Source organism: Phoca vitulina, unplaced genomic scaffold (genome assembly GCF_004348235.1).
Source record: "Phoca vitulina isolate PV1807 unplaced genomic scaffold, GSC_HSeal_1.0 scaffold46, whole genome shotgun sequence".
NCBI lineage: Eukaryota > Metazoa > Chordata > Mammalia > Carnivora > Phocidae > Phoca > Phoca vitulina.
In genome coordinates, this window is record NW_022589749.1 from 3,322,789 (window position 1) to 3,339,382 (window position 16,594).

General features: G+C 45.9%; 1 protein-coding gene across 1 annotated transcript in view; it reads right to left on the reverse strand.

Moving 5' to 3' along the window:
* FBXW8 (F-box and WD repeat domain containing 8) overlaps positions 1-13,932 on the reverse strand; it is a 113,161-nt gene extending 99,229 nt beyond the window's left edge. Inside the window, exon 1 of the mRNA XM_032431561.1 lies at positions 13,544-13,932. Within this exon, the coding sequence (XP_032287452.1) occupies positions 13,544-13,861 (318 nt within the window). The 5' untranslated portion in view covers positions 13,862-13,932. The remainder of the gene's footprint in view (positions 1-13,543) is intronic.
* Between the last annotated feature and the right edge of the window lie 2,662 nt (positions 13,933-16,594).

The window sequence follows — 16,594 nt, forward strand, 5'->3', positions numbered from 1 at the left end:
TACACTGGTTAACCTGAGTGAGCCAGTGCAAACAAAGCTGTTCTTCTTCGGTGTCATTTATTAATGTGGAGAAATTAGAGCTCGCCTGCCTTCGGATAAGCAATTAGGGATGAGGTAACGGGCTTTATTTGAGAGATAAGGCTGTCATGACAATCCTGGTTGCACAAAGAAATAGGAGTGTGAAGCAGAAAGAAAGCCAAGTGTGTATACGTGCCCCTCTGCCTGTTCCCAAATCCACCTGCTAAAGCTCCCTTTTGCATGTATTTCTGCAAAGCTAGGGAAAGTGGGCTGTTTGTCTCAATGGAACTTCCTTAAATAAAATTCATTTTTAATAAGCTTTGGCTGACATCAGTGACTTACAGGTTGCAAGCAAATTATTAATTCACCACTCAAATACAATAGTCCTATACCACAAGGCTGCAGTCTGAAAATTGAAAATAGACTCAGCATTTTTAAGGGAGTGTGAGCACTGATTTAGCCCCTACCAAGTTCCAGGGTAAAGATTTTTGTGAAATCATGTTTCCATTCATCGAGGAGTCTCAGAGCTAAAAGATAATGCAAGGCATAAGAGGGAAATGTATTCAACTTCACGAAAACAGTGCAAGGCTAAGTATGAGAGCCAAAAAGGATCTCTGGAGGGAAAAAGAGCAAGAGTTGACAGTTCTCTGTGGGCAAAGACAGTACAGAATGTTAAATCGGCAAAGAAATGTTGGCCATACGGGGGGCGGGGAGAGAAAAAAACAAAAAAAATCTGCAAGTGTAATCAGAAGGCAAAGGGGTCCCTGCCCAAAAAAATAATGGAAAGTCTTAGTCTAATGTCAGGCTGGGTCCCCTCTTACAATTAATTGGCTTCACTCATGGAGGAAAAGAGGCAGCACTTTCTCACTTGGCCCAGATATAACCTGAGACGACCCAACACAACCGAGGCGGGGGAGAGGGGTGTCACCCACCACCAGCTGAGGAAAACCACACACAAAACCAGACTATCGTTTGTGACCCGTGGACTTCCTTCTGCTTTCTCTTTTGGATTATTTGACTATGGTGAGGTGAAGAAGCCTACTTTACCTGCTTGGTAGAGAAACAAGAGAATAACGCTGCTTATCCTCATACAAGTAGGATGAAGGCAAAGAAAAGCCTGCACTCATGCAAAGTGAACGCAGATCTAGCTTTTACACTGTTAGAGACACCAGGCACTGCTTTCTTCAATCAGCCCCCGGTTTAGGACTATCACCTGGTTTCTGGACAGGACACTACTGTAACGAAACAGGAGATAGCACCTTTATTTTTAGTCATTCTGGTGTAGAAAAGTCACACTTGCGGTGGCAGGAGCCTTCCCCCTTTTGCCCATTCAGATGGCCGATTCTCTGTTCTCCTCCTGGAGCACAGTGCCTCTACCCCAGTACCTCTACCCCAGCAGAACCACAACACTGCCACCGGCCTTTTTGATCCCAACCCCCACAACCTCTGGGATGGAGGTTCAGAACAAAGATTCAAACGGATAATCCTGGTTCTGCCACTTGACTCGCCATGTGACCAGGCTAAATACCTCCAGGTCTCAGCTTCCTCATCTGTAAAAGAGAGAGCGTACCTACTCATAGGGTAGTTACAAGAATAAAATGAAATAATACATGGAAAGGGCATGGGGCAAGTACCAGGGCAAAGCACACAATAACGGATTGATACGGCTATATTCTTTCCTGGAGTGGCACTTTGGCTCCCTTTTTTTCCCCCTTCAACAAGCATTTGTGGATTAGATCCACATTCCAGGTGACTCCTCTACCAGCTTGTTTACACAGAAAGTTTTGTCTCCCCCTGTCCTACCACAAGCAGAGGATTGCTGGCGACAGCAGGGAGGGGATGGCATGGTGGATGCAAAGTCACTAAGGAGTCTGAACAATGGGAGTGTCCACACCATAGGTCTTTTTCGAGAGAACTTTTCAAAGAGAATCAGCAATTTTAAGACGCTATACCATGGTAACAACTAGAGAAGGATTTGCTCTAGTGTACAGTGGAGGAAAAGGAGGCAGCCACCAGGGTGCACATGACCAGTCAGGGGTGTTATGGCCCCCACACCAACAAAGGATCTGAAATGCCATACTGGTCACGTTGTGATGGGTCTTGAGAATTTTTAAGTTCTGGGGGACAACAACTGTTTCAAAGCACTGAATTATGTAAACACCAACAATACAAAGCCAAGCTTTTATTTATTTTTTAAAAAGACTTTATTTGACAGTGAGAGAGGGAACACAAGCAGGGGGGGTGGGAGAGGGAGAAGCAGGCTTCCCGCCGAGCAGGGAGCCCGATGCGGGGCTCGATCCCAGGACCCTGGGATCATGACCTGAGCCAAAGGCAGACGCTTAAGGACTGAGCCACCCAGGCACCCCAAAGCCAAACTTTTAAATCATTATGCCCTTAGAATTGCAAATCAAGTTCCAGATTCCCTGTTGCTACCAGTGGTTGGGGAATGGCAGGGAAAAAAAGAAACCAATGTGATAAAGGAAGGTCCACATCTATGTAGACCCACAAGGTCAGGAAACCAAAGGCTGAAGTTTCATGTTGCACATTTGGAATCTCTTTGGCAAGACATCTGATCACTGGTTCTTATAGTAGATGCTGCAGTGGCTCACTCAGGTTCCCCCTTCTGGATCCACGACACTCATCGTCCCAAATGCTCAGATGCTGCCTGCTCTTGGCTCACTGGCTCAGCTGTCAAGCACTTCCTAGGCACTACCCTTGGTCAAACAAGCTGCCTCGTCCAAGGTTACATCCCCTACTGGAGGGCAGCCTGCATCCAGTGACTAGTCAATACCTAGGTACAAAGGCTTGTCCCCATTGCCTCAATTCAGGGCTTCTGAGGAAGGCCAACCTGCTAAACCACCTGCAGGCAAATCTCCATCCCAGTGTCCGTTTCATGAAAAATCCAATCTGATTTCCCGAAGTAGATGTGATGCAGGACAGTTCTATATCCAACACATTCCCAAAGGCTCTGATGCACAACTCTGGAGACAGGAGTCTAGCTAACCTCCTTCCCTGTCCTCCACTCAAGGAGGTAGAATGACGTTGGAGTGACATTATTAAACCAAGAGACAGAACAAACTAGATTCAAAGTTAAATAAGTCATTCATAAACTTCACTTTGTTATTAGTAACAGATCACTTGGGAAACACCTTATAAAAGATTGAGAGTTAGGAGCACGTTTGACCCTGTGGTTGAAAATGTCATTCTTCTATAGGTACCCAGGATTTGGCAGGGATGTAGAGCCACATGCTGGACAGAAGTGCTAGCCCAATAAGCACGCACACACTCACAGTGGGGCTGGAGCACTCCCACTGGGCCCTGCCCACAGCTCGTAAATAGAAGTAAACAATACCACCTGCTGCAAGTATGCAGCGAAGTACCTTATCCTCTAAAGGGGGCTATCAGACTTCCACCTAGGCCGTTCTGAAGCACACAGCCATCTGAAAAGTGCTAGGCCACATGAACCAATTCTGATTTATATGGTTTTAAAAACACAGAGGCAGACAAGTAGACATTTCAGAAACAAAGAAATTCCAAGAGTGAAGGAAAGAGGTTAAAGACACTGGAAATATTAACATAGAGAAACCTGGTCACACTAAAAATATCAATAGGACCACAATGTTTAGTCCATTATTTTTATAGCCCAAGCAATGTGAGACTGGCCAATAATGCTACAGAAAACCAAGACATTAAAGTATTAACATGGCTTCAAATGTGAGGAAAAACACCGTTTTGATTAAATACAACCTGGCTTTTAATTTTTCAATGGCTCAAATATTGATTCTTTACCACTATGGTGACTCTTGTCCTGTGTTATACATCAAGACTATCTGTGGAGTTTTAAAAAAATGCCCCCAATTGTGTTACCCCAAATTTCCAGGGGTGGGGCTCAAACATCTCTTCCTCAGGGATCCTCAGGCACACTAGAAATCAAGAACCACAACCCTAAATTAGGTGGATTAAAAAAAAAAACACCACACAAACCCACAAAGAGGTCATGTTACTTTGTTAATTCAAAGTCAGCGAATACTAGATTTTCCCAAAGTCTGCTGGACTTACTCCAAAAATGCTAAAAGAAATTGCAAATAGATCCATCCCCAGGGAGGCTGATTTGTACTCCTATGTGCTAATGTAAGACTAATTCTGTAAATGGATTGGTTTTGTGCCTTACTGTTAGAAATTTAATCTGTCTTCTCTTGTTTAGTAGAAGAAGGGATAATTACTAAGAGCCAAATCAGTGAAAAGTGAAGAAACGGCCTCAAGGTTTGTTCCCAATGTACATCTCCAGGACAAACGGAACACGAAAGCTCTCTAGGTGGTGTTTTAAGAAACCAAAAAAGGCACCTCGAACATACAATAGACATGCAATAGTATTTATGCTAAATCTGTGGCTGAAAGGAGACTGTTTTCTAAAGGAATTATTGTAAAAGTGGAGTAGAGCAGACCCACGCAATCTCAATCAGAAAGAATGAATTCCAGTTTCACCTGGGTCTTAAGAAAAAAAACTGGTTGATTGGGGTGGGGGGGAGTCTGAAACACTCAAGATTAAATAGGCATTCATTCACAATCCCAAATTTGTCTCAAAATATGTATTTTTAAAAAGATGACAGAACATCAAAACGTTAACAGCATAGCCTCTGACCAATGGCATTACAAGATTTTTCTTTCTTCTGAATTCCCTAAGTATTTTTACAGTAAGTAGGTGATATTTTCACAGATATAGAAAAGCAAAACTTTTTTAAAAGATTTATTTGAGAGAGAGAATGAGAGAGCACATGAGAGGGGGGAGGGTCAGAGGGAGAAGCAGACTCCCTGCCGAGCAGGGAGCCTGATGTGGGACTCGATCCCGGGACTCCAGGATCACGACCTGAGCCGAAGGCAGTCGCTTAACCAACTGAGCCACCCAGGCGCCCCCAAAAGCAAAACATTTTTGAAATAAGGTGTTTTGGGGCACCTGGGTGGCTCAGCTGGTTAAGCGTCTGCCTTCGGCTCAGGTCGCGATCTCAGGGTCCTGGGATCGAGCCCCGCGTGGGGTTCCCTGCTCAGTGGGGAGTCTGCTTCTCCCTCTCTCCCTGTATCTCCCCAACTTGTGCTCTCTCTGAAATAAGAATCTTAAAAAGATAGAAGGTGTTTTATGTTCAAAACACTATCTGAAATCAGGGCCATTCCAGATGCTGGGGGAGAAGAGGTGCAAATGTGTAAGAAATGATGTCTACACTCAGAGCTAAAATCTTTTCTAGAGAGAAGTCATCACATACAACAGTATAAAGATGGGAGACTACAAAATGCAACATACACAGTCCCCTAAGGTATTCCAAAGTTCATTAGCAGATCAGCTATTTAGAACTTGGAAATCATTTCTGCAGAGAAGCAACGTTATGAAGAGTGGTTAAGCTCCAAAACAGTCCACAAAAAGCCAAGTTATCTCTTCACATTTAACCTAATCCTCGTGCCTTGTGATGAGAAAAAGCAAAAAGTGTTACGTTTCTGTTGATTGCATGCATGGCTGATACACTACACAATCTAACCAGCACAGTGCCTTGCACACAGCAGACGCACAATAAATGTCCAATGGGTTTTTTTTTTTTTTTAAGATTTTATTTGTCAGAGAGAGAACAAGCACAAGCAAGGAGAGCGAAGGCAGAAGCAGGCTTCGCTTGGAGGGAGCAGGGAGCCCAATGCGGGACTCGATCCCAGGACCCTGGGATCATGACCTGAGCCAAAGGCAGGCGCTTGACCCACTAAGCCACCCAGGCATTCCTTTTTGGTTTTTAAAACAAGCTTTCCAATTTCAAGAACCATTCTCATTCACCACCTACTGGTGGGATTGCACTGGGCACTTTGGCAAGGAATGGAGGCAGAAAAATGCCCATCTAAAGGACTGGGAGCGAGTGCTGTGGGTGGCAGCAAAAGAAGTTGGTGTGAAGCAGAAGAGGCTGGCCCTCCACCTTCAAAGTCCCTTTTAGTTTAAACTGGGATCAGAGCTTAAGGACCCAGAAAGGAGATAAGTCAGGTGAAGTGGGGCACTCCCAAGTCAGAAGCCTGGACCAGTATGGGTATGGATTTATTTGTGGAAAGAGTTTCATGTCAAGGGTCCTCAACACTTCAAGCACATTCCTACCATCAGGATCAACTATATAATTTGTGGACCCCCATGTAAAACAAAACAGGGGCCCTTGTTTAAAAAGAATTAAAAATGTTAAATCACATAGGGTCACAAAGGCCCACAAGGCCAGGGGGCCCAGGCCAGCATAGAACCCGCACATTTGCCATTCTCTGCCTAGAACCCTCTCCCCCAGGTCTCTGCACACTTGCTCCCTCATCTCCTTCCATGAAGGCCTTCTTGCATAGCACTATTTAAAATTATAGCCTCTCCCCCAACACATACACACTCTATCCCTTCCACCTGCTGTATTTTTCTCCAGATCATCACCTGACAATTATTTGTTCACATTCGACCTCTCTCCAGAATGTAAGTTCTGTAAGGGCACAGATCTTTTTGGTCTTGTTCATTGCTATATCCTCAGTGCCTAGAACAGTGCCTACTACTAAGAAGCCATTTCATCAGTATTTGTGGAATCAGTGAAGACCAAGCTGCTTCAACCAGCAGAACCTTTCAACGAAGAGATGGTGGCCTAAGTTACAAGTGTTCTGGTATACACAGAGAGCATTTTGAAATGGGCCTAAGTAGAGACCTGCTAATTCATCACAGGAAAAAAATGAATCGCCCTGATAGTAAGATGTTCCATTGAGGGAAAGGAAGAAGGAAGAGAACTCTGAGCTCAAGACAGATTTCAAGTTGAGCATTAAAGAGAAAGCAGAGGACAGCAAAGAGGAAGGGAAATTGGCCCAGCTAAGCCAGTTCATAAGTTCACATTTTATTCTGTTTGCCGTGATTCAGATCAGCAAGTTTCCTCACTTGTTTCTAACTTAAAAACTGAAGAAAGCTATGCCATCAAATTGACCTTGTTGACAGCACAAATGTAGGTTCTGACAAATTAAATACTGACCTAGTGGACAATGCATATTAGTCAGCACTAATAAAACTTTATCAGGCCTGAAAACCCAAATCCTAACTGGAAGGAGGTTTGAAAGTTCCCAAGGGTTCTAACAACCATGGAGCAGCTTTATAACACTGCTGTTGGGAGCAGTAATTCTGCCTATCTCAACTCCACAAATGTTGATGGGGCCCCTACCGCAAGAGAAAGACAGGAGACCCTGCCTTCCAGGGACTCCCAAGCCCAGGTGTAGGGCAGCAAGGGGTTAATCAATGATAAGTCTTAGCAAAGAGGAAATGAGTATAGTGAACTCTCCCCAATACTAATAAGAATAGGACCAGTTTTAATTTATTGGCTGCTTATTTTATGCCAGGCTTTGTGCTAGGAACATTCCATGCTTTATTTCTCGGTCTCTTCACAAGACAGGCATTAGCATCATCCTCATCTAAGTAAGGCAGGATAAGTTAACTTGCCCAAGGTCAAACACTTGGTTAAGCAGGGTCTCAATTCTGCTTACTACGGATTCCCCAGCACCCAGCTGATCAATAAATATGGTTGATGATTAGAAAACACATACATTCCCATAGTTAGGGCTGCTTCAAACACCCACCTAAAGGTGGACATCTGTTTTTTCTGTCATTTCCTGCCCAACACCCACCCCTCTACTTTTAGGAGCCCCCCCCACTCTTGCTCACCTTGGTTTAATGACGCTGACGCCTCCACCACCCCTTCATCAGGAGTGGGAGTGGATATAAGCCTGGCCAACCTGAGTCAGTGATTGGCCCGAGGATGAACACATGACCCAGTCTGGACCAATGGGAATTTAAGTTCATAACAACGCTGCAGAGAACAGATGCTCTCTTTCTCCTTGTTGGAAGCAGATAGAAAGTTAAGACTGGAGAGCACCTTGGTGGCTCAGTCAGTTAAACGACTGCTTTCTGCTCAGGTCATGATCCCAGAATCCTGGGATCGAGTGCCGCGTCAGGCTCCCTGCTCCACAGTGAGTGTGCTTCTCCCTATGCCCCTCCCCTCATTCTCTCTCTCTCTCGCTCTCAAAAATCTTTAAAAAAAAAGAAAAGAAAACTGGAGTTGCTGGTAGCTATTTTCCCCCAAAGTGGGGGGGAGGGGGAGTCTGCCTGTGAATAAAGACAACAAAAGGAAAGCAGGACGAGGACACAGAGATTTCTAGTTGCATGATTTAAGCACCCACACGTGGAATCTTCAGGCACACTAACCAATCGATTCCAGTTTGGGCTCGTTAAGCCAGTTTGAGTTGGGTGCTGATTGCTTGTGGCTCAGAGTCCTGACACATCACCTAAATAAAAATGGGACCCTGCAACTGGACAGCACACATACCAAGCAAAGAAAGAAGCATCCTCGAAATTATGCTCAAGTGCCCCCACCACCTCTGAGAAGCTGGAGTTTATGGAGAGAGGGAAATGTAAGAAAAGTGCCTATTGCCTCTGAAAATCTGTCTGGGGCTGTAGCAATTCTTTTACTCGTTAAAACCATATACTAAAAAGACAGTTTAGGTGTCCCCATTCATCTCCTAAAAATACACGGCTTCTCAGTGCTATTACTTAAAGCTTCCCAAGAGAAGACAGGGCCCACTTCTAAATTTTCATCTCAGCTGTGCTTGTCCATCAAATGTCTGGCCTGCACCCAGCCAGATGACCCTCCAACGCATTGCTGTTCACCTACTCCTCGAAAGGCAAATTAACTCTTGACTGCCAACTTACTAGCTGGCTCGCACTCTAGTGCGGATACTGCAGGCTCTGAGGTGAAAGAGGCCGCATCAAATACAACACAACAGGATGCCCTGGCCCAACGGAGCGCACAAGGGGCTGGGGGGAAAGCACCCCAAAGAGAGGGGATGTTAGGAGGTGGGACCAGATTTGTAGTTCTCCCTCATGTCAAGTGGATCAGCCTGTCGGAGTTCCTGTGGAGTCTCAGGTGGAACTAAATCTTCCTTCTCGGGAGTCAGCCATGGATCAAATAAGGATTCTTGGGAAAACAAACACAAAGATCACAAACTCATGACCCAAGGCAGACCCGGCCCACAGAAGATTTCATTTAACCAACAGTGTTAGGACTTAAAAACATTTTTTTTTTTTTTGCATTAGTTACCAACAATTAAAAATGGGAGGAATTTGGGGCACCTGGATGGCTCAGTTGTTAAGTGTCTGCCTTCGCTTCAGGTCATGATCCCAGGGTCCTGGGATCGAGCCCCATGTCCGGCTCCCTACTCGGCGGGGGTGGGGGGACCTGCTTCCCCTGCTTGTATGCGGTTGTGCTCTGTCAAATAGAATCTTTAAAAAAAAAAAAAAAAAAACATGGGAGGAATTTGAGTGATAGATGGCATTAACGGCCACTACTTTGTTCATTCTTGCCTGTATCCAGGCAGTGGAGGACTCCACCCTAACTCTAGACTTGGCCATCTGGCTCACTCTGGCGGATGTGACAGTAACAAACATGACCTGGGCAGAGTTTGAAAGCACTTGGGCATTAGAGCTTGCCCTCTTGCTGCTCTTGTAGCTCTGAGAAAGCCCATGCAGGGCTCACCTGTTGGATGATGAGACACATAGCAAGCGCGCGCGCGCACACACACACACACACACATAGCGCGCCCACACACACACACACACACCCAGCAACTAGCCAGCTGCCAGAATCAGAGCTGCCTAGCTAACCAGCAGCTAACCTCAGACATCTGAGTGAACCCACCCACACCCAGCCCAAACTGCCACTCTGCAAAATGGTGAACTAAATGGTGGTGGGTTGTTTTTTGTTTTGAGAGCACGCGAGTGCACACACGAGTGGGAGGAGGGACAGAGGGAGAAGAAGCAGACTCCCCACTGAGCAGGGAGCCGGACCTGATTATGACCTGAACCAAAGGCAGACGCTTAACCGACTAAGCCACCCAGGTGCCCCTAAATAGTGGTGTTTTAAGCCAAAGTCCTGGGTGTTTTCTGTGTGGCAAAAACTGATGTAGTCCACATAAAAATAAACATTCCCAATTACAAAACAAAAATCTAAAGACCCTGCCACACTGGGACCACATTCCCACAAGGCAGCAACCAGTTGAGATGGGCAGTGGCTCCCAGCTTTAACCCAGCTACCGCGTGTGTCCCCTATTTTTTTTTTTAAAGATTTTATTTCTTTGACAGAGAGAGACACAGCGAGAGAGGGAACACAAGCAGGGGGAGTGGGAGAGGGAGAAGCAGGCTTCCCACTGAGCAGGGAGCCTGATGTGGGGCTCGATCCCAGAACCCTGGGATCATGACCCGAGCCGAAGGCAGACGCCCAATGACTGAGCCACCCAGGCACCACCCCCCAATTTATCACCTTCTCATCTCGCCCATGCTGAGGTCGAGTTCAGTTGCCATAGGTCATCTCAGTTAGATGCTGTTATATTTATGGCAGAGAAGAAAGTACAATACTGTATTCTACATACTTGAGTTACTATCAGGTAGGAAAGCCATTATAACCACCTTGGAAAATTGTTTGTCAGGATCTACTAAGGCTGAACATCTGCATACCTATGACCTATCAATTCCACAATTAGCTATATACCCAAGAAAAATGAGTACACAGGTTCCAAAAGATGTGCAAAGTGTTCACAGCACTACTCCCAATCGTCCCAAACCAGCTGTTAAACTAGTCATCAAGAATGTCCATCAACAGAATAAAACGTGACATATTCATAGAGATGAATTTCACACATAATGCTATGTGCTAGAACCCAGACACAAGCAAGCACATGCTTTATGATTCTACTTATAGTTCAAAAACAGAAAATTAAAATAAGGTGTTAGAAGTCAGGTGAGAACACATGGGGGTTCTGACAAGCTGAGAATGCTGTTCTGAAATCTGGGTGTTATTTACATGGATGTGTACACTTGTGAAAACTCACCAACCTGGACATTTATGATTTTATACAGGGTTTGGTCTAAAGAAACTTTTAAAAGTAGAAAAACAAGACCAAGAGAGCTAGGTTTCAAACAAAATGGTTATTTTTTAGGGATATCATGAAGGCAATTCCTATACTATCTGTCATGTTTCGTACTTAATGTGACAAAAATAATAGCCATCATGGGGCACCCAGCAGGCTCAGTCAGTGGAACATGCGACTCTTGACCTCAGGGTTGTGAGTTCAAGACCCAAGATAGGTGTTAAAAGAGTACTTAAAAAAAAAAAAAAGATAACCATGAGTTAAAGCATTACAGATATATGGCTGGAATCTGGAGAGATACATAACAAAACACCTGGTGAACTAGGAAAAAGAACTGAATGAGCCACTCCGAGGCTACCTCACTCATTTGCATGATCTGCCTGACCTCTGGGCTCTGGGGCTTACAACCACTGACATGGGAATCCAAGCCTTTTCTGTAAAGGTTACCATCATTTCTCACATTTAGGATACTGGGGAGGTTGAATGCCCCTAAAAATCAATTACTTTCTTAATGCTCATCTGTCAAATGGGGCAAATAGCAGCCACTGGAGAGGGTTGTGGGAGAACTGAAGATCTTCAAGCCCTTAAGGCAGTACCAAGGAGATTGAGAGTAATTTTATTTATAGCCGTGTTGATTGCAAAGTGTAAAAAAAAAAAAAAAAGGTGCCCTGAAGGTTGGATACTGTATATAGGATGCAGAGTCCAGTAGCACCTAATATGGTGATTCTGCAGACAGAGGAGATCATGGGCACACACTCCAGAGCAGCTTTTTTCTAACTAATTCCAATGTGCCCCTTGGATCCTACAGTAGGCAGGCCCCTTCCATTTCTAGAAGACTTCATTTAAGGCTCCACTATTTTTGGTCTCAATGCCTATCCCTCAGGAGTATTAGGGCCAGAAAGCCTTGAAGAATCAAGATAGTAAACCAAAGGAAGCTGTACAGCAGAAAACAATTTGGTCTCAAATTTGCTTGACCATCCCAACCATCACATTTCTAAGAGCTTCCTCAGGATATTGATTAAGCAGATCTAGGGACACACCAGAACCTGTCTTTTAATAAGGCCTAAGGGGATTTTTACACCAAGTTTGCAAAACTACTACCTGGTGAAATTTACAGCCTAACAGACCTGGATCCAAATTCAACCCCCAAAACTTATCAGCTAGGCATCCCTGGGGCAGTTACAGAAAACCTCTTTGAATATCCTCATTCATAAAAGGAGATACTAACAATATGGACTTTCTAGGATTGTTGTGAAGCCTGAAGACACTGCCACACTCAGCAGGTTGGATTTTCGCTGTGAGGCCCCAAGTGTGCCTTTGTCCTAACAATCCACTTTCCTGTTTCCCTCTACCACCAGAAGCTGGTCTTACCTTAACCTTCAAATCTACTTCCGTGGGAGTGATTTCTGCATAGATCTGGAATGGCCTGAGCAACTTCTCCGGTGCTAAACCACCTTCCCAAGGCATTGAAAGATTTTTACATCTGCCAGACTTCCTCAGTGATGACCCACTTTTTACAGAAGCAGACATGATACCAGCATGAATTTTCATACACATAAGAATTGTCACATTGGATGAGTTTATAATGCACGTACACAGAAAAAGGTTCTAACCTTAGAAGTAGACCAGAAACTTGGTGGAAACTCCTATAGCTATTAATGTTATTTGAATAAAACTACGTTAAATAGGCCATTATTTCTAGAAACTTGCCAATTACAGAATTACTCTGAACTTAGCTTCTTTAAGCCTAATTTAAATCAAACCAGGGGCGCCTGGGTGGCTCAGTAGTTAAAGCAGACGGCTCTTGACTTGGGCTCAGGTCAGGATCCCAAGGTCAGGAGATCTAGCCCAGCATCGGCCTCCGTGCTCAGCAAGGAGTCTGCTTGAGGATTCTCTCCCTCTCTGCCCCCCCCAAAATAAATAAATCAAACCATTAAAATTTGCTGTATTTCCTAACCCTTAGCCATGGATGTGTTTTAGATGATCCTGATTGTGTCAACTTTGTGAAGGGTTTTTTTTTGGGGGGGGTCCTCCAGATTCTCAAAAGGATCCATGCCCATGAAGTGGTTAAGAACCTCCATGCTAATGACCATGCCCACAGGATTTGCTTTCCCTTTTAAATACATGTACAGTTGGAAAAAAACTGAGTAGTACAAACATTATACAGAACAAAGTTAAAATTGCTTCCTATCCCTGTGCTGAGACCCTCTCCCTAAAAGCAATGCTTTCCAAAAGAGTTCAAGAGCAGGATTTCCTCAAACTGATACTGATAATTTCGGGCTGGATAATTTTTTCTGGATGCTGTCCATGCACTGTAGCATGTTCAGGAGTATCCCCGACCTCCACCCACTAGAGTCCAGTATCAACTCCCCCAACCCAGTTGTGGCATCCTAAAAAGGTCGGCAGACACTGCCACTATGGGGGAACAAAGTCACCCCAAAGTGGGAAGCACCCCTTCCAGAGATGCTCTATGCCTGCAGACATAGGGTGGCACACACTTTCCGATTCACTAGGGGGGGCTTGAAGCAGGGGCAGGGGCAGGCCCGGACCTCGGCAGGAGGCGACGGCCACTCACCAGGTCGCGGATGAGCTGATCCACCAGCTGCTCCCCGCCCCCGGCGCCCTCCCGAGCCGGAGGGGAGCGGGAACGGCTCGCCGCGTCCTGCCTCTCGGCCCGGGTCGCCCGCGCCGCCGGGGGTCGCCCCGCACCCTCCAGGAGGCCCTGGGCCAGCGCCAGGTACCCCGAGGCCTGCTCGCCGCGCCCCGGGGCCACTTCGGCCCGCCGCGGCCGCCGCTCGGCAGCCTCGGGCCGCCGCCGCTTCCTGAGCGCCTGGGCCTGCGCCAGCTCCTCCTGCCAGCGCCGGCGGAACTCCTCCAGGCTGTGGTCATCCATCGCCGCCGCGCTCGGTCCTCCGCGTCCTCCTCGGCCCGCCGGCTGCCACGGGACAGTCCCTCCGCGGGAAGTGTCCGCCGCGGCCGGAAATCCGCGCCGCCGCCGGAAATCCGCGCCGCCGCCGCACTCGGGTTCCGGGTGGGCGGCCCCGCCCCCGGCGCACCCCGCGAGCGGTCCCCCGCGCAGGTGGCTCGCGGTGCCCCAGGCCGAAGTTGGCGGCCTGACCCCGCGCCCAGGCCCTCGGCTTTCCCGCCTGCGGCTCTTGTCAAGCGCGGACTTGGCGCCAAGCACCGTCTCTTTGGGCAAACATGCATTGAGCACTTACTGGATGCCAGGCGCTGAGGATTCAGCATTTAAATCTGGCCCCCTGCCCCCACCCTCCTACTATCACTCCCTTCTTGGGGATTCCATTCAAGTGGGGGCGGGGGAAGGAGACGACATTCAACAAACGAATATGAAGGCTTGAATTAGTGGTAGCTGTTGATAAAACAAGGTAATAAAATAAGGCACGGGGTGGGGATGGGGCTTCACTTTAGAGGAATGTTCAGGGAAGGCATCTCTGAGACGGCATCTGAACTAAGAGCTAAATGAGGAGAAAAACCAGCCGTGGAAAGATCCCAGAAGACCTTTCTAGAAGGAACTACAAGTGAGAAGGGAAAAGAAGTGGCGTACAATCGTATTCCATCTTCCAAATGCTTTGAACCTGCTCTTCCCTCCTCCGGGAATTTTTCTCCCCCGTTGACCTTAACTCCCACACATCTTCCCTAACTCAGCTCATACCTCCCTTAATCTCCCCTCCATCCCTCGAGGGCCTCCCCCCCACAAAATAAGGTCACCTGGTTATTCAATCCTATAGCTTCTCATACCACAGAACACAGTTCCTGATTTTTGGATTCATGTAACTGATTAATATCTCCCTTTCCTACTGGACTATCCATTCTTAGCTTGGAGTCTGGAGATTGGTAGGCATTCAGTAAGTATTTACTAACAACCCCTTCAGATGAGAACTATTGTCCCCATTTTACAGATGAAGAAACTGAGCTAAAAAAAAAAAAAATCACACAGCTGGTCATGTGAATACTCAGGGTTTTTTTCCCCCACTCCAGACCTGACCTTAACCTAATCATACAGCCTATTTGCCTAAGCCAGCTAGGAACCATTTGACTAATTTAGTTACCATGATTTTTCAGTGCAAGGATATTAACAGCATGGTGATCAACAGCCTGGGCCCCACAATCAGACAAATCTACTTGGGAATCCCAGTACCCTCATTTACTCTCATCGCCTTTCTTCCAAGAATTCCATTTCTAGGAATTTATCCTAAGAGAAGAAAGTGGAGGATGAATTCAAGAATACCTTCAAGGATAGCACCGGAGCATTGTTTTATTTATTTTTAAAGATTTTATTTGACAGACAGCGAGAGAGGGAACACAAGCAGGGGGGAGTGGGAAAGGGAGAAGCAGGCTTCCCACTGAGCAGGGAGCCTGATACGGAGCTCGAACCGAGGACCCTGGGATCATGACCTGAGCCGAAGGAAGACGCTTAATGACTGAGCCACCCAGGCACCCCGGAGCATTGTTTTATAATACTGAACATTGGAGGCAATCTAAGTAACTGACAATACGCCATTGGTTAAATAAATTTTGCTCCCATTAGAATGTAAGAAAGATCCTAACTAGAATATCAGCTCCTTAAGAGCTGAGACAGGATCTGTTTGTCCATTGCTAGGTCTTTAGCACTCAAAACCATGCCTGGGATATAGTAGCTGCTCTATAATAATCAGTGAAATACTATGTAGCTATTAAATATTACATGAAGAAAATTTAAATCACATGAAGATATAACCTAGCAAGAGAAAGCCAGGACACATCAACGTACAGTAAATGCCAATACCTTTTTTTTTTTTTAAAGTACATATGCAGAGCGCTCTAAAGAGGGCCGGATTATGGGGTTAGAATATACAGATATAAACCAAACCACTAGTTTTCTACAATGAATGTTAGCCTAGCCCGGATTCCCCCAGAAAGCAGAGCCTGAGACCTGGGCTTGCACGTAGCTAGTGTATCAGGGATTATGGAGAATAGGAGTGGGGTACCAAGAGGGGAGTGAACAGGGTAGGAGGGAGAGCTAATCCAAAGACCATTGAGTTGGTCCCGCTGTGGGCAACTTACACTCCATCCCACAGAGACCTTCCAAGCAGCCTTGAAGACACTGAAGGATTGTCCTCCCAAGAGATCAGAAATGGAAGAAAGGAGACTTTATTCACTCACCCATCCTCCATTAGAGAAAGGTTAAGGAAAGAGTTTTTCCATCATCTCCTAATTCCAAGCTGAGTTTAGGGAAATGAGTTGTTATCCATGTCCCACACCAGGGAAGCAGAGATGCCCTGGGGCAAAAAGCAAGACCTACTCCATGCAGCTAACAGGAAGGACTGTCCAGTTACCCATGCACAAAGCTAATTACTACAGCAATGGCGAAGTAAAAGGGGAGTAGAGGATGGGATGTGGGGCATAAGAAAAGTCCAGTAAGTGTTCCTTTTGTAATAAAACAATGAGCTGTTTTCCTCCGAATATTTAGCTTACATTCTGCTTCATACTAGGTATTTTCCGAATGGGATTCCAAGGCTCAGTTAAATTTGTTTTATCTACTGGTGAGTCAAAAATCCAAATACGGCTTTTCTGATAGCTCTGCAGTTTATGGAACATCTAATATTTAAGACAAAACCATTTTTTT